General features: G+C 47.0%; 1 protein-coding gene across 3 annotated transcripts in view; it reads right to left on the reverse strand.

Moving 5' to 3' along the window:
- Positions 1-3,451: 3,451 nt before the first annotated feature.
- AK5 (adenylate kinase 5) overlaps positions 3,452-18,714 on the reverse strand; it is a 195,627-nt gene continuing 180,364 nt past the window's right edge. Inside the window, exons 11-12 of one of the 3 annotated variants that reach the window (XM_084872176.1) lie at positions 13,759-13,947; positions 3,452-4,431 (exon numbers count right to left, since the gene is read on the reverse strand). In XM_084872176.1, the coding sequence (XP_084728302.1) occupies positions 4,376-4,431; positions 13,759-13,947 (245 nt within the window). In that variant the 3' untranslated portion in view covers positions 3,452-4,375. The remainder of the gene's footprint in view (positions 4,432-13,758; positions 13,948-18,714) is intronic. The other 2 variants (XM_084872175.1, XM_084872174.1) reach the window with 2 other exon arrangements.

Genomic DNA, 18,714 nt, shown 5'->3' on the forward strand with positions numbered 1-18,714 from the left:
CAGCAAACTCATTAGTCAACAGAGCAGCAAACCTCACAGTACCTCGGTTTGCCGACCACTGACTTTAGAGTACAGTACAATCTGTGCTATAAACCTGGATACAGCATAGTATATCCAGGTTTATAGCACAGATTGGAGAAGCATTATCTGTGGATGAGGCAGAAGCACTGAGATGAGATGGTCTGCCATGTTGAATTAGAAAGACACACATACATATAGTAACATACGTATTAACATAATGTGCATAATTTACATATTCCCGTTTGGCAGTAAACATGGCCATAGGATTTCAGCAAAGTTGGGATTAAGATTTGGCATCTCCTGCCTCAGGCAGCATTTATTTCCATGCATGTTTGGTACCTCTTGCTTATTAACCTAAGAGTATGTCTTGTCCATTTCTGAACATAACAATTTACTGAAGTTTGAGGAACAAAAAAAGAGAAAGAAATAGAGAAAACAGTACATTATGTGTAGTAGATAAGCATTTTGTGAAATGTCATTTTTAGTCATAGATATAACATAGCATGCTACGTAAGTTTTTTTTTTTAGTGTGGATAGCAAAGTTGGAAGACCAGTGTTCTAGGTGCACACAGTTTATGGAGGCATTGTCCTTTTAGGTTATAAAGTACTTGTTTTTATTTCTTTTAAAAAATATTTTTATTGATTTTTAGAAAGAGGGAAAGGGCGGGGGGAGAGAGAAAAGACATCAGTGTGAGAGCAGAACATGCATCGTCTGCCTCCTGCATGCCCCCTACCAGGGATCGAGCCCGAAACCGGTGCATGTGCCCTCACTGGGAATTGAACACAACCTTTCAGAGTCCGGGACAATGCCCAACCATCTGAGCCACACTGGCCCGGGCCGTTTTTATTTCTTACTGGGTGAAAAATACGCTTCTGTTTAATGATCCCAGATAAAATATTACATTTTTTTGTTCACAGCTCATTCAGTGGGTTTTTGAGAGTAGTTTTACATTTAGCTCTGGGAGGGCAGAGACCATCCATGCCTGGCTATTCCTTGATCTGTTTCTTAGATTCTCAATAAATATTTTTGATAATGTGACCAATGTTTTAGTGAGCTACATTTTTTTCTCTAAGAGGCACCTCCTATGCCTGAGCAGTGTGGCTCCGGAGGGGGCTGGCCTGGGGAGATGGTTACTGGGCTCCGAGGGCACTGAAGAATTGTGTCCTGTTTTACATGGAGGATGTCACCTTGGCGGCTGAGAAGACTTGGGTCCTCTCTGGGGCCAGTTAGGTATGTATCTTCATCCTCAGCCGTGGTTTTAGACTGATGGAATGGAAGGGGCACTAGCGTGGAGTTCCGGGTACTGGTCCCAAGTGTGGGAGTGAGGCACTCAGCAACCGTTGCCAGAGAACCACCTTGTATTGAGCACTGGGAATTAGTGAGTAATTTACTTGTATTTTTAAGTTGTTTAAACCTCTTAACACCTCTGTGATCTCTGCTGTTGAAAAAAGGAAGGTTTAGAGGATTAAATGCCAGCCTTCAAATAATCACTGCTTTGTGTGGGACCGAGGATACAAAGCTTGCTGTCACAGAGCTTATTGGTCTAATGCAGAAAGACCAGCAATAAAAAAAAATGGTACCAGGCAGATATAAACGCTGTGAAGGAAAATAATGCTTGAAGAAAAACTGTGGAAGAATGGGGACCTTCCTGACGTTTTAGATGGGACTAGTGAGAAAGCGCCTCAGTGACGGGAAGGCTGGAGTGGAGACCTGGCGGGGCGAGGGAGCTGGAGCTGCAGAGGATGTGGAGGGACAGGCAGGAGGGTGGCAATAAGGGCCCTGCCAGTAGAGCTTGGCCTGTCCAAGCGGGAGCTTGGCAATATCAAGTGGGCTGTGCAGCTCGGGCCCAGCGAGCGAGAGGAGCGTGGTGCTGGGCGGGTGCGAGGCCCGGCGCCAGAGCAGGTGAGGCCTGGCACGCGGCCCCATTGTACAGGAGTCGAGCCATGTTTTCTGCGTACACACAGGCTCGCCTACTACGCAGAGGTCTCCACCGCCCTTTCCTGCTTTCAAAGCCTATGACTGAGGGTTTGTTCAGGTCAGTGGTGTGTTTTGTAGCTCTGCAGAGGACTCGATTTGCACCTCTAGGTACGCTTTGGGGGCAAAACCGTGTATCCCACCGGCGTGCAGTCCCCCGCCCTGCTGCCTCCCTCCCTCCGTCTCCCCTCCACAGGCTGCCAGAGCTGTGGTGGGCGTGGGCTGAGTTTGCCAACCCGTGGTATGTGTTTAAAGAATGTTCCTACAAAGAGTCATTTTGTGTGTTCTGGCACAACTGATCATTTTCACCCTGTGACTGTCTTTTTCTAATTTGCTCAAATACTCCGTGTGCTCCCCTCTCAAGTGTGTGACAACTCGGGGCAGTAATAAAGTATTTGATCACTGTTTGAATGGAAGGAACAGGCCCCTCTTTGTGTTAATAGAGGCATAATTGTAACCAAAGAAACTGGGTTTCTCCGTTAGCAAACACTGACATTTCTGTTGAAGAAGGACTGCTGGAGCAAAAGGAACTAACGAAAATTACCATGTATCGTGAATATACTGAGAGTTCTTTCTGTAATTGCTCAAAACTGATCTATGGCCAAAATTAAAATCATATGAGCATATCATACATCTCAGCTCTTACTGTGTTTGCTGCTGATTCTGTTGAATAAGGCTTCAAATGCTTTCCAGTATGGCGTGAGTTGCAAATAAATAGAAAAAAAGTCTTATCTTGTGTTTCATTTACTTTATTTGTACATTTCCATTAAAAAAAAAAAAAGACGACTTTAAAAATACAACTTTGCACTAGAAATGGATTCTTATCGGCACAACCATCGAAGGGGGGGAAAATCATGCAAATTGGAACCGGGGTCTTTTGGTCGTGACTGACGAGAGGAAGGTGCGTTCATTCCGGCAGGCTGCATGAGAAGCTCTGATCCTGGCAACGACAGCACGGCAGAGAACCCACACTTCACTGGTTTGACGCGAGGAAACAGCTTTACATTGGGTGTGATAAGGTTTGCAAAGCCCTCGAAAAGGCCCGTGTGGAACACACGGCATCGAGATCTGTTAGACATCGTGTGCCGACACGTTCCCCCCGCCCACATCAGTCTTATTACTGTCCCCGTGATTCCTGTTTGGCAACAGTATCAAGTAAACGGGTGATCATTTAAAATCAAAACTGTAAGTTGGCATTAGTTCAGTCGCAGGGGTCCTCAAACTTTTTAAAGTGGGGGCCAGATCACGGTCCCTCAGAGAGCTGGAGGGCCGGACTATATGAACTACTAATTCCTACTGTAACACCTTGGCTGCGCTCACTGCCCAAAAAACCTGGCGGGCAGGATCAGACTCCCCTGGGGGCTGCATGTGGCCCGCGCGGGCCGTAGTTTGAAGACCCCTGGTTCAGTGGATGGCAATAATAAACCACCTCGTGCTTTTAACCCTTTGCACTCCACTGTCCCCTCTCAGGGGACATCGGAATTCTAGCATTTCACTCGGATGTCCCCTCTCAGGGGACATTGCAGTTTATTAGTGATTACGGGGAATTGAGTTTCCGCCGCAAAGTAGCGTCGAGTAGCTGGTAGCCAATGTCCAGAATGGTTCGGAGTGCAAAGGGTTAAATTTGGTTAAAATTGGTATTAATGTATAATTGCCAAATGCACCACCAGGTATGGGAGAGGCCAGTTTCCCCAGTTTTCTTAGCCATTATGACAGTATTCCAAGTAGCCAGTTTCATAAAAATGAGTAGAGACATGTTATTGGTGACTAGTCTGGGTTTTGCTGTCTTGGAAAATTGTACAGTTTCACATTTTTTAAATGTTTTTCAAATTGAATCAGGTTTCTAATAATTGGCATGTCAACTTAACCTCTCTGGCTCTGAGCTACAGTTATCAGAGGAAGATGCCCCAGCTTGCAAGCTCCCCACTCCTCGTCCCTCCCTCATCCCCCCAGTTAAGGGGTCTTCATCAGGCAACTTGGGGGGAGGAAGATACAATGGGGAATTTAGGGGTGCTGATTCCCTATTTGATGAGAAGAGAACCAAATGATCAGACTCTAGCAAGTCCTGAGGGCGCAACTGACAGACTGGCACGGCACTGCTGTCCATTCACTCTGCTCGGAGGTGCTACCTGTATGACAGGAAAGCGTGCGTGCTGTGAGGACAGACGGCTGTCTGAATTACGAAGAGGCTGGTGATACCAAATACACCATGCATGCTTTCCAGACGCCTCGGATGGGTCAAGCTGGGGCACAAACAGCAATGTCAGGATTGGAAGGGGACACAAAAGGTTTAACCTGAAACATATTGAGGTGTGTTTCATATGTTTCTCTGTCTTCACTCCCCTTAACACACATGCATTTTGTCTTCAGAAAATAGAGTCAATCGCTGTGCAGAGTTGAAGAAAAACTTCCTCTGGTGTCCCCTCCGCATTTATCTAGATTTAAAAGGAGAAAAGAGAACATCTTAAGGAACATTTGTAAGTAGGACCATTTTTTATAAAAAAAAAAAAAAAAAAAAAAAGCTTTGCCTGCTTATAACTTGCTGTGTGAAAATTGAAAACATAAGTTACCAAAAAACAAAAAAGTGAGCATTTCAGCCCTGGCTGGGTAGCTCCGTTGGTTAGAGTGTCCTTCCCATACATCAGGATTATGTGTTTGATCCCTGGTCAGGGCACATAAGAACCAACCAATGAATGTGTAGACAAGTGGAACAACAAACCAATGTCTCTGTCTCAAGTCAATAAAATAAAAGCAAGTAGTTAAAAAACTAGATGCCTAAGTTAAAACATTAATGTGACACCCCTACACACCTATTAAAATAGCCAAAATCCAAAAGAACTGACGGTACCAAATGCTGGTGAGGATGTGGAGCAACAGGAGCATTCATTCTGTGCTGATGGGCATGCAAAATGATATCCAGCCACTTAAGAAGGCAGTTGGGCAATTTCTTACAAAATTAAGCTCTTATTCTGATCCAGGAATTGTGCACTCCTTGGCGTTTACCCAAAGAAGCTGGAAACACACAAAAACCTGCCTACGGATGATTGTAAGAGCTTTACTCACAATTGCCAAAGCTTGGATGCAACCAATATGTCCTGCATTAGTTGGACAAACATCCAGATGAGAATATTATTTAGTGCTCAAAAGAAATGAGATTATTAAGCCACAGGAAGATATGCAGGTAACTTAAATGCTGGCTGAAAGAAGCCAATCTGCGAAGGCTACACATTAAGTGACAATCTGGGAAAAGGAAAACGATGGGGACAGTAAGAAGATCAGGTTGGGGGGAGCGGAAGGAATGGGTGTAACAGGATTTTGATGGCAGTAAAACCCCTCTGAAAATAGTGGGCACGTCATACATTTCTCAAGACCCACAGACACTGCACTTGCTGGGATTATGACAGGTGGATGTTCAAACAGACGCACAACTCCTATGGGAGATGTTGACGAGGGAGAGGTTGTGCGTGTTTGGGGACAAGGGCATGGAAAACTCTGGTCAATTTTGCTGTGAACCTGAAACTGCTCTAAAAAAATAAAGCCTATTTAAAACAACAGCAACAAAAACTAGGCTCCCTGTTGAGGGTAGATATCATGAGGGTCATGGGAAGACTTGCAGTTAGTTAAAAGGAGACTTGTGAGTGTTCTGGATAGAAATAGGGCAGAGGGGAGGGCTCTGCAGCAAAATGCTGGGGAGGGCTGTAAATCTAAAGTTGGGACCAACAGCGGGAAGTTGGGAGGGGGCTGGCATCCTGGGCGGAGGGCACACTATCCCTTCCTCTCTCTCTAAATTCCCTGACATACCCAACACTGAGATTTGTCCCGTCACACATGTAACATCCCCAGAAAGCAGAGGCTTGGGTATCCATGTAAGACTCGTGGGAAGAGCTGGAACCGTTTTGGCTCAGTGGATAGAGCATCGGCCTGCGGACTGAAAGGTCCCAGGTTCGATTCCGGTCAAGGGCATGTACCTTGGTTGCGGGTACATCCCCAGTAGGGGGTATACAGGAGGCAGCTGATCTATGGTTCTCTCTCATCGATGTTTCTAACTCTCTATCCCTCTCTCTTCCTCTGTAAAAAATCAATAAAATATATTAAAAAAAAAAAAAAAGACTCGTGGGAAGGGATGAGGGGGTAGCAAGCTTGCTTAATGCAACTTTTTTGGGCTTCACCTCCAGAGGTTCCCATTTGGTAGGTTTGGGCTGCGTCTTCTAAGTGGCACATTTAACAAATCCTCTGGATGATATTGACGGTCATCTTGGACCACACTTCGAGAAACAATGATTCTTTTTCAACTCTGGTCTACCTTGTTTGGGCAAACTAGTTTCTATTTCACAGCACTAGGGACTTCACTGATTCCAGCGGTAGCATGAATTCTCAAAACAAAACATTGGGATATCCCTGAAAATAGACACAACAAATGTTTATGGAATCACTGTTTGTAATAGCCCCAGGCTGGAAAAATGGCAAAAGTCCATTGGCAGTGGATGGATACATGCATTGGGGCATAAACTCCTGCCTTAACGAAGGCAGCAGGAGGGAGAGAAGGCAGCCTCAGGAATGGAAAGGAGGCAGTCACAGACCCTGTGCCTGGATACTGTGGGGACAGAAGGAGAAAGACTCGAGAGGGACACCCAAGTTTATAAAGTAAAAAAAAAAAAAAAAATGTGTGGCGTGGTCATATAATGCAATATTACAGAAAAAAAAAAAAGAAAAAAAAAAACCACACAAAAACACACACACAAAACTAGAGCTACGTTTAAAAACATGCATTAGCTGAAACTGGTTTAGCTCAGTGGATAGAGTGTCGGCCTGTGGACTGAAGGGTCCTGGGTTGGTTTCTGGTTAAGGGCATGTACATTGGTTGCGGGTACGTACCCCATGGGTGTGTGTGTGTGTGTGTGTGTGTGTGTGCACAGAGGCAGCTGATGAATGTTTCTCTCATCAATGTTTCTAACTATCTCTCTCCCTTTCTGTAAAAAATCAATAAAATATATTTAAAAATAAAAACATGCAACAATCAGACAAAGTTGAGGGGGGAAAAAGCAAGTCTCCAAAGCATATGCATACGGTATGATTCAATTTACATTACGTTAAAAACAAGCAAAGCTAAGTTATATTGGTGAGGGATCTACACGTAAGTGGTAAAATAACCCAGAGCAAGGACATGGTTACCGGAAAAGTCAGGATTGTGATGGCTTTTGGGGAAGAGGACGAAGATGTGATCAGGGGGCACGTGGGGGAGCTTCTGGAACTTTCTCATGGCCTCGGTGGTGACTACACGGAGCCCATTTATTCTTCCTCAAACAGTACATATGACTTGTATGCATTCCTGCAACTATGATATTCCTCACAATAAGGAAAAAATTAAATTGAAGCTTAAAAATATTTGCGTCTCCCTACCCCCCATAAATACGTCATTCTCCATCCTTATGGGAAAATCAAAGACCCATGGGCAACTTGTCTCCCTGGCCAGTGGCTCTGCATCTGGGGCCGGGGCTTAGCCTCTCAGCACCTTGTCTGGTGCTTGACCTCGCTTCCCCTTTCCTTCCAACCCACAACCTTTCCCGGGTGGGAACGGCGGGTCCTGTGCTGGAGATCAGCGAGCTGCGGCAGACCCCACAGTCCTGCTCTCCAGGAGCTCCCAGCTCACGGGCAGAGACAAAGCAGGAACGGGGGCTGACAGAATGATGGCTGCAGGCCAGTGGCTGCAGATACAGAAGCACCTTACACAGCTGACCGCGTCCGCCCTCACCGCTGCCCTCGTTTGCCTTCCTCCTGGAGCCCCTCTTCTGACCCTCCATCTGGATCCTCTCCCATAAACACCCAGCAAGTTGGCTTCGAACACAAGCACCTTGTTATTGCCTGAGGGCTGGGAGGCGGGAGGCTTTGAGAGGGGACCACGTCCTCCTATTTCCATCCAAAACCACAGCATGCCTTTTGCGTTGTGGAGTTATTATTTAAAGAAAAGGAAGCTTCTCGTGGCCACTCAGCCAGTCACACGCTGTGGTGTGGGCGTCTGTGGATCCCAAGCGTGAGAGGAGGTTTGAAAGACAAAATCAAATAACTGGGCTCTGCTCTCCTCAGTCCCAGGAGGCACAGTGCCCAGGCTACAGTTCTAGAGGCAGTGAGGCAATGAAACTATAGGAAGGGTGTGTGTGTGTGTGTGTGTGTGTGTGTGTGTGCTGGGGAAGGTCTGAAGTGGATCTTTATGAGGCAAAGGAGAGCCCAGCTGGACCGGGTGGGACCAACGCCTTCTGTCTCCACTCCAGGTTCCTCCCTCGTTCTCCACAGCTTACCTGGACAGGCCCTGAACCCCAGTGTGGATTCTCCCTGCTCGTTAATCCGCACAGGGAGAGTACTGGAGAACAACACCTGGCTTTTATATTTTCACATATAACCTCTCGACTCTAAGGAAACGGGAGAAACCAACTTCCTAAGTGCTTTCTAAGCTCCAGGAACTATGCTCACGGCTGGCAACGTTAGCTCATTTAAAACAGCCGACGGGGTGCTGCTGTTGAACATCCTTGAGCACAGCGCACAGAGAAGAACGTGTGGAAGTGGCATATTGATAGTTTTGTGTGAAGGGGGCTTAAAACTTGAAAACAAGGAGCTTTTCCACAGACAGTAAGTGTTATTTACAGCAGCCCTCTGTCCCCAGGGAACAGGAAAACTAAGTCTCTCCATGTCCTGGCCCCCAAAGCTCTCCCGTTCTAAATGGGCAGAATGTCTGAGTTTTGCAGGTATTGAACTGAACATTAGGGAAGTGGCTTTGCTTCTGACTTTTGTCTGAGAGTGGATATAAAACCCTGCGGTAAGTGATGTCCTGATCAGTCTACAAAAAGGTGTTTTTTAAAAAAATAGCTAAAGGCACACGAGCAGGGAATAGGATTCAATTTCCGAGCTTCACTCGGTTTCGGAGGAGGCGCTGCCAGGGGAGCCCAGGCTGAGTCAGAAAGCAGTCACACCGCTTCGGAGTTGCATGTGCTGTGTCTCTCTTCCTCGTTAGTTCTATGAATTTGAAACCAAAGAACAGGTGGCTGGCTCACACACTGCCCAGACCTGGTGTTTTTCCTGAATTTCCCCCTCTCCCCTTCCCACTGTTCAGAATGCTGCTTGCATTTTAGTTTGCTTTTCCCGTGCTGGTGCTGCGGGGCTGAGCTGCCACAGAGCGGTTTACAGGATCGGGGTGCCTCCCGCTTCCTCGCCTCATCGTGTCCCCAGTTAAAGCGGAGCCTCAGACGGACCCTCACTGTTCGGCACCCAGGCACCAACGTGGACAATCCTTATCGGCATTTTTTTTTTTTTTTTTTTTTTTTTAAAGTTAGAGTTACGTGAAGCCTGCTCCCTCACCATTTCACATATCTGGTCAGTCTACCTATTTCTCTTCAGTCTCAAGACCATAAAGAGGAGGACCATTCGCAGCTTTACTTGAGAGAGTCAGAGTCAAGCTTCCCCAACAATACGGGGATGGATTATAATCTGCACATTATGGCTTCTCTGGATGGAGGATTCCCCAAGGACCCGCAGTGTGTCTCGTGAAAAGATTGCATGGTACTCTCTTTCCTCCTTTCTCTTCTTCTTTCCAATTCTGAATTCTGTCTGGAGCTTAAATTTGGTGACCAGATCTTTACACAGACATGAAAAGTCTATCCGTTCTCACAGTGACTGTCCTAAAACACACCCGATCAGTCATGTTCCTGTTGGAAGTGGTCCCCTCGACTATCTGCATATCTAGTGCGAACTTCCTAAAATGGTCTAGAACCGTGTCATCCAATACAGCAGCCACAGGGGTTCTGAATCCTTGGAAGGTGACTAGTGCAGCTGAGAACAGATTCTTAATGCTATGCAAATTAGACTTGATCTAACTCTTTTTTTAGATATATTTTATTAATTTTTTTTTTTTTTTTTTTTTTTTTTTTTTTTTTTTTTTTTTTTTTTTTTTTTTTTATAGAGAGGAAGAGAGAAGGATAGAGAGTTAGAAACATCGATCAGCTGCCTCCTGCACACCCCCTACTGGGGATGTGCCCGCAACCAAGGTACATGCCCTTGACCGGAATCGAACCCAAGACCCTTTAGTCCACAGGCCGATGCTCTATCCACTGAGCCAAACTGGTTTCGGCTTGATCTAACTCTTAAAGCTGGTATGTAGCTCAGGAAATTCAAATATATTGTTGGAACTTCAACTTGAGTATGTGAAATTTACCATTCCAACCATAAATTTTATGAAATACAAATACAACCCTAGTATGTTTGATGAAAAATTAGCATTTTAATTGAGATCTATTTAAGTACCAAATTTTGAAAACATATTAAAAAAAGAACGTAAAATTATTTCAATGATTTTTATATTGATAACATGTTGAAATGATAATACTTATGCCCTAACCGGTTTGGCTCAGTGGACAGAGCATCGGCCTGTGGACTGAAAGGTCCCAGGTTCGATTCTGGTCAAGGACATGTACCTTGGTTGCGGGCACATCCCCAGTAGGAGGTGTGCAGGAGGAAGCTGACCGATGTATCTAACCCTCTATCCCTCTTCCCTCCCTCTTTGTAAAAAATCAGTAGAAATAAATACATATATTTTTAAAAAAGAAATAATACTTAGAATATATTTGCTTAAATAAAATGCACTGTGAAATTAATTTCATTTGTTTCCTTTTTTTTTTTTTTTTTTTTTTTTGCTGTTGTTTATGTGACCACTAAAAAGTTTTAAAAACCTATGTGGCCCAAATTACATTTCTATTGGATAATGCTGCTTGGAAGAGGAAAGAATGGATGGATGGATGGATGGATGGGATTCAAGGCCCTTCACGGTCTTGCCTCAACCATGCTGTCTAGCCTAGTCTGTCTCCACTTCAGTTCATCTGCTGGCAGCCCGCCTTGCGCTAACATTATTGGGCTCTTTCCCGTGTCAGTCTGTGCCTTTGTGCCCTCTGCATCTGCTATGAACTCGCACTCATCCTTTAGGACCCTGCTCAAATAAACAAACTACCATGCTTACCACCTTCCTGTGGTGCCGTGTCCTGGGCCCCTGTCCTCTTTGAATTCCCACCGAAAGCACCAGGCCTCGGATGTTAGCGGTGTCCCACACCTGTCTGAATACGCCAGGGACCTTGGGGAGGAGCAGCACCAATTCTCTGCTGGCAGAATCCCTGGCAGCAGCTCCTGGAGAAGCTCTGGCCCTGACATGTCACCACCCACTGGATAGAAAAGCCCCCGCAGAGGAGAAAATCAGGAACGTGCAGAGGAGAGCACAAAGGCCTGGCGTCCTCTTCCGCCTGCTGCTCTGGGAGGGGACAGACAAGTCCCGAGCACACCTCATTTCCCGGGACCACATGGGTGCAAAGACTGCTGCGCCGAATCCAAAGCTCTTTGCGGGGACCTGTGAGGGCCTGACAGTCAGGAAGGGAGCAAGGAAGGGGTGGAGAGAAGCCCATCCAGCATTATCCAAAGAAGGAGTTCCCTGAGTCTCAGAGCAGACGGGAGATTTATGCATTTGCTCTGCCAGGGAGCCTCTGGCCAGTTGTTGGGCTTTTCACCCTGACATCTCAATTATTTCTCAATAACAAATCTGCTCACTCTGGCGGGTGGGGCGGGAAGCTTCCTGTATGGGTGAAGTCTAGCGAATGGCCTGTGACTATCCTGCTGATGCGCTGAGAGAGTTCCAACAGGGACACTGAGGCAAACTCCTCAGCCACCCGCAAACAGTTCTCACCTCCCTCCCTGTCTCTAAGCAAGCTGGGGGAGGAAGCTTTTAAAAAAAAATCTCTGCAGCGTCATTGGTGGAGGACAGCCCCGGGCAGAGGTGGCCACAGAGCAGCCTCCTCTGAAGGGCCTCTGGGATCCCGGGGGCTGGAGCCCACTGCTCTGGAGTCAGGGCTGGAGCGGCTTTAAGTGTTTGCGAAGTGGATCATATGTTACCTCATCACAGGCCCAGCCGCAAGCATCTCCAAAACGCAGGGAAAGCTGCAGAGATGAACCAATGGCACTGGAAACTTCCTTTCCCCTACCTCAGATATCTCCAAGGATCCCAGAGCAGGGATGTATCTGAGAACTCGGTTACCCATGGACCCATGAGCCCGGCGTTTGTGCGTGTGTAGAATTTAGGTTGGAATAATGCAAGAGAAAGAGCACACGGATATTCTCACTATGGAAGTGGCTAACCTCTGAATTCTTTAGGGATTTTCTCATCTATCTAAATCTTCAAAATGGGAGAAATCCCCCCGTGTCTGAATAATTTCTCTGTGTGTTCCAGGCTCACAAAGTGTGGAAATCACTAATCTTGGACAGGCCTTTGCAACCCTGAATTCTTAAGCCCCTGCTCTTCTATAATGCACTTGGAGTTTGCTTGTTTTTAAAGACCCAAATCTTTGTTTTAAATGGCAGCCAGAGGTTGCACAAAGCGCAGCACAGAGGTTTCAATGTGCACACCAGACCCTATTGGTGGGAGCTGCCTGGAAAGCTTGCTGAGAAACATCCTGAGACCACATCTGGGCTGCAGGAGAGGGTGCTTCGCAGGATTTTGTTCCTGAAAATACTGTCCCAGCCTCCCAGTGGGCTCCTAGCCTTACCTCCTTGGGATCTGTTCTCTACAGGCTGATGGAGTGAGCTTTCTAAATGAAAACCCTGGTTATGCCTGTTCCCTTCAGCACTCCCATCATTCACAGGGCGGTGGTCACTCCTACACAAGGTTCATCTTGATGTGTCCTGCTTCCTGCCCAGCGCCTCTCTTGTTCCTCTTTTCCTTGGCACTTTAAGGCACAGCCACGCCGAGTTCCTGTCCCTCCTGACTTTTTCACCAGGGATCCCTCCAGGTGGGGTGTTCTGCTCCCCTCGCCTCTTTCCCCACCTCGAGGATCAACTTAGTTGACCTTCCTCAATGCCTTTTCTTTCCCCTTAGAATGGGTTAAAGGGCCCTGGGAAACCACTCAGTTCTTACTTTGACCCCATACTGTGACCACAGGTTTGTCTACATCCCCTACTAAAACTCAGCTCTAGCAGGCAAGAACCACGTCTTATTACCTGTATCCAAACCACTAGGGCAATAGGAGGTGCTTGGTACCTCCTATGGGGATGCCATAGGAGGTGCTTGGTACCTGCTTATATTTGTGAAATGGGTGAATGATGGGGGTTGTGTAGTTTCCCCAGATTCATGAAATTAATGGTGACTTAGCATGGGTTATTGTTCATGAAATGGACATGACCATTTCCCCACAGTGTCTTCACTGTTTTACCGAATTACCTACTCTTCTGGCCTCATATACTGCTTCCTTCAATAACAGCTATTGAAAAAAAAAATGGAGGCAAAGGAGACAAGTGCCAATTATGTAAAAACTTAGAAATTCAAAGTCGCTGGATTGCAGATCTAGAAGAGACCTTTTTCTTATTCAGCTGTCTAGAAGGCACAATTAATGCCTCATCCATGCCTCCCTCCCTTCCTTCATCCCCCTTTCCCTCTCTCTGTTTGCAGCAATTATAAGGGCACCTATGAAAATTCCATGGCCAGATCTCATGGTCCATGTGATGAGAAATATTTAATTTTGATTGACACAAAGGTGAAGAGAGTGAGGGACTCATATTTGGGTCCAACTTGTGCAACTGTATGCAACTCCAGTTCCCAGATCCCTGACTCAAAAATGTCCTGTATGTGGTTTTTGTTCTCTGTTCTCTTAAAAAAAGGAAAAAAAAAAAAGGAAAAAAAAAAAAAAAAAAAAAAAAGGAGGGAACTGGCTCATCTGGAGGGGGAAAGGGACACGCTTCACCTTCTGCAGCCGTGCCTTCGCCTCGTAGTAGGCGATCACGGGGATGGACGCGCGGTGGTAGGCTTCCAGGCGCTTGGCCACGGCGGCGGAGCTGCTCCCGCCCGGGCTGCTCTGGCTCCTCTGGCGGAGGCGGTGGGCCATGGTGTCCGCGGAGCAGTCCATGCAGATCACCAGGTGCGGGTCTCCAATCTGGGGGTTGGGGGAGGCACAGCACAGTCAGAAATTCCATTCTGTGATGTTCTGAAAGGCCTGGGACCCCTAGTTCTTCCCTCTCTTGGCCTCTGGGTTCCTTTCTTGGGCCTAGAACTACATGGTGGCCATCTCGGCTCCTCATTTCTGGGCCCGTGCTTTCTTCAGGATGCCTCGGAGCTGCCTGTCGCCCTCAGCCTTTGTCACCTCCCACAGTGCAGGGGTACACAGAATGCACCCGGGGGATCACCACCTGCTCTCCACACCGAAGGGAGGGGCGTGTGTGTGTGTGTGTGTGTGTGTGTGGTGTTTCCTTCTCTGACCTACCTCTGTCACCCTCTACCAGTAGTGTTATGTGACTGTATCTGTAGTGTCATGTGACTGTATCTATTAGTGTCATGTGATTGTATCTATTGGTGTCATGTGACTGGGTCTGTGGTGTCATGTGACTATGTCTGTGGTCATGTGACTGTGCTGTATCAGTGAGAGTTGGTGCAGCATGATGGTGGGGCACACACAGCTGGAGTCAGGCTGCTGAAGGCCCCATCCTGCTGTAGTGACTTGCCTCCGAGATGGTCTTCATCATTCCTTGCCCCCGTGTACTGTAAGCTCGTTCCCCACAGAGACACGGAGCCCACACCTGCTCGAGCCTCGGCCGACCTGTGACTGTCTGACCAGCAGCACGCAGTGGAAACGATGCGGTGTGCTTCTTTCGAAGCAAGGTCGTAAGAAATGTTTCAGTTTCTGCCTGGTCACCTACCCTTCAAGAGGGCCATTCTGCCCGCTACGCTGTGAGGCAGCCCAAGCCAGGCATGCAGACAGCGGCCCTCAAGCCCTTGCTGCTTTAGACACTTCGGCCCTGGCTCTGGAGGCGACACTCAGCCTTAGCCGCTATCTGACTGTGCACATTCGGCTGAATAAAGGACCCCAAGTGACAACCAGCCAGCCAAGCCCATCAAACCCCAGGGCCCTATAAGATATTAAAAAAACCCAAAGCCCAAAACAACAACAACAACGAAACAAAACAAACCAAACCCCAGGGCCCTATTGGAGAAAGGAACGAATTGTTTTAAGCTGCCTGACTTCACCACCAGCTGTCACTCAACTTCTCTGTGCCCCAAATTTCCTCTTTTGTACCATGAGGAAATCTCAGGATTGCTGTGTGGATTACATTGAATTAAGTAAGGCGATGCAAGTATGTTGCTTGGCACACAGCATCCCGTACGCAGGAGCTATTATGCTTATTTCCCCTGCGAGGCTACCATCTCTGTGTGCAGGGGTAGGGGTGCTCCGCTCCTGGTCCCAAGTCACACTCACTGGGCAGATGATTGAAAAATGTCTTAATGAGCTGAAACCGGTTTGGCTCAGTGGTAGAGCGTCGGTCTGCGGACTGAAAGGTCCGGGGCTCGATTCCGGTCAAGGGCACATCCCCAGTAGGGGGTGTGCAAGAGGCAGCTGGTCCATGTTTCTCTCTCATTGACGTTTCTAGCCCTCTATCCCTCTCTCCTCCTCTCTGTAAAAAATCAATAAAATATATTTAAAAAAATGTCTTAATGAATGAACAATGATGATATTATAAGGTGACCAGATCGTCCCACTTTTGGCGGGACACTCATCATGATTTTCAACAATTTTTCCCGCATCTTGTGACGTTTTAAAAAAGTCCCAATTTTTGGAAAGAATCTTTCCAATTTTTCCAAAAATCAGGATTTTTATTTTTTTATTTATTTTTTTTTTAATGTCACGGGACGCGGGAAAAATTGTGGAAAATCAGGACTGTCCTGCCAAAAGCGGGACGATCTGGTCACCTTATCAGATATGATCAGTAGCAGGAATCTCCCTAGCGCCCCATGCTTCTCTTGAATGTTCTTTTGCTCCTTTCAGCTTTGTGTTTGTATTGCCTCTACTACTCACCCCAACCCTGCGTCAAAAGAAACGGTCCCTCCCTCCTGATCTCGCAGTGATTAGGCTACAAGGAATACACAAAGCTTTGCCACCCCACTGTAGGGAGTGCCTGGGAGGGATGGTAACAAAGTCAGGGTGGGGAGAACTTTGAGGCAACACACAGAATGGTAAGTTGCTAGTTAAGTGCTGGTCAGACATTTATCTCCCCCATCTGAGGGATTCACTCTGAAGATCAGAGTGGAAAGTTTCCCCCAAATCTCGAAGAGTGAAATAAACCTCAGGAATATGTCATTCACCTTTTCTGCTGTATTACCTGGGAAATGAAAATGAGTTATTTGAGCAGCAAAAAAGGCTGGGTGAAGGTTTAGGAGAAAATGACCCTAGTCCACCAGCAGAGGGCGAGCTTGGGAGGCAGGCTAAGGTTCAGTTGTTAAAGGGTTTGGCTACCCGGAGCAATTTCTGGTTGGGGCTGCGTGAAAAGAGCAGGCGATTTTCCCAATTAGGGCGGGTTTCAGGCCACTCGTGGGGGGCAGAAAAGGTGATGCAGGGACACATTCAGATACAAACAGAAATCATGTGTATCTGAGCAGGAGCTGGCAGTAAATGACCCCCTGGACCAAAATACGCATAGAAGGCAGAGGTAGATTTTTTTTTTGTGTGGAAAAATTCAATTAATTTTATTTCTTTCTATCACCATTTATCCCCCCTATACACTCTTTCCCCCTCCACCCTCCTAACCCCCCAAGGTAGATTTGTTTTCCACATGGATTCTCAAATTGTGGTCCTTAGGCCAGCAATACATTCATCCCTTTGAACAGCAAAAGCCGCTGATGGTCACTTGGGGTTTAGAATCAGATAGAGGCCCCACCCATGCGTTTGGGCTAGGCCACATGCTCCGGAACAGGTAACGGTCTCTGCACCAAGGGGAGGCGCGTGGGGGAGAGGGAGTGAAGGGGGACGGGCTCCTGGCTAACAATAAAGTGGAATGTCCACTTCCAGCTGGCTCTCACTCTGAGGTACATTATATCCCCTTGGGCAACCTCACTAGAGGAGGGGCATCTGGGTCATTTCCGCGTTCCTAAACCCACAACCCTAATAATGACACCACCCCATTGCCACCATCACCCCACTACCCAGCTCCAAGTTCTCAGAAAAACCAGAAGTCAGATGAGTAGATCAGAAAATCTCTAGTGGAAAGTCCCAAGGGGTCCTCAAGGCTCCCCAAATTCCAAACAACTGCCACCTATCTGCAAGAACATCCCTTGGCCGCACTCCACCTTTTTCTTTCTTTATTCCCCCCCCCCCCCCCCCCCCCCCCCCCCCCCCGCCGAAAGCTCATTCTGAAGGTTAGGACACATTTATACACAGAATCACTGATTCTGGCGATGGAAAATGTGGTGAGATAGTTAAGAGTATCAGGCTGAGGGGCAGTCATATCATCACCCACACATTCCGACAAGCGATCTGCGCCATCAGGCTCAGAGCAGAGCTTCGGCTCAGAGGCTCCTGGGAGGGAAAAGCCAAGCGCAAGTGATAACATGTACTCAGTTTGGCTGTTGTTGAGTAAAACGTTGACTTAATGCAGGGAAGTTTTTCAGTTCCACACTAGGGAGCCAGGCTAAGCACCCCCTTCCTCAACAGGAGAATCTCTGCAGTGGGGATAATAATGCCTCCTGAATAGGATTATAAAGGCTCATAACGCGCCATGTGTACAGCACCCAGTTCAGCGCTCACAAAATGTCAGCTACGATTCTGTTAGTTATGTTTTCTATATGATTTTAACTATAGGAAAACATAACAAGGACTGGAAGAACATTTATCAAAGAACAGGTGTTATCTCTGGGTGACAGGCTACCCTTTGTTTATACTCCTCTGTATCGCCTCACGTCTGTATAAGTTTTATTGCGACAGTCACAAAACCACAAATAACTTTGAAAATAAAACTATAACCACTTATATTGAAAATAAAACTGCAACCACATATGCAGCCTTATAAATGTGCAAGGCTCTTCTAAAGAATCCTACCCAATTGTCCCAACAAGCAATGAGGTGTCTCTTTTCAATCTACATTTTATAGAAGAGAAATTAAGCTCTTGCCAGTGAGTTATAAAGCCGGGCTGTGGATAACGCCCTGTGAACCCCAAAGTCACTGTAACCAGGGGTTCTTGACTGGGGTGGGAGATGGGGATGATGGTTAGAAACCCCAGCTCCTCCTTTATATTCTCTCTCTCTCTCTCTCTCTCTCTCTCTCTCTCTCTCTCTCACACACACACACACACACACCCTTGCTGACACCCTGCCTCCCCTAATATACCCTGTTAGATACAGAAGGCACTGATCAATCCAATGGAGGGAAAAACCAGCCTTGGGAACGGAAAATAGGAAGGTACTAGAGAGATCACACACAGACTTAGCCCTACACTGTGGACATAGCTGTGGTTTGCGTTTGGCCTTTAAGGATGTCATGTGCAGCAGCCAAGCAAATCCTCAAAGGATCTTACACCTCCAAGAACTCAGTCAGTTACAGGCATGCAAAAGTGTCAGCCTAACGAATGGACTGAACTGGATTTCTTTTCGGCAACAGATGGCCCCATGCGCCAGGCACATCGATCTCTGACACGGAAAGGCTGGTGCGTTGCCCGGAGTCCGGTCAAAACCGATCACAGGCCTGAAGGGGCTTCACACGTAGTTGCAGGCTTGATGGGTGTACAAGAACCGTTCACTGGGCTCTCAACCAGGCTGATTGCTGCACATTTCTGGGGAAAAGCAGAAGTCTGTACTTTCTTTGCCAAGTTTCAAATTAATCACCTGCCTGTAATTTGGAGGGGGTCCCTGCAGGGCATGAATCAATAACAGCTCATT

Source organism: Pipistrellus hanaki (assembly GCF_964339955.1).
Source record: "Pipistrellus hanaki genome assembly, chromosome: 2".
Classification (NCBI taxonomy): domain Eukaryota; kingdom Metazoa; phylum Chordata; class Mammalia; order Chiroptera; family Vespertilionidae; genus Pipistrellus; species Pipistrellus hanaki.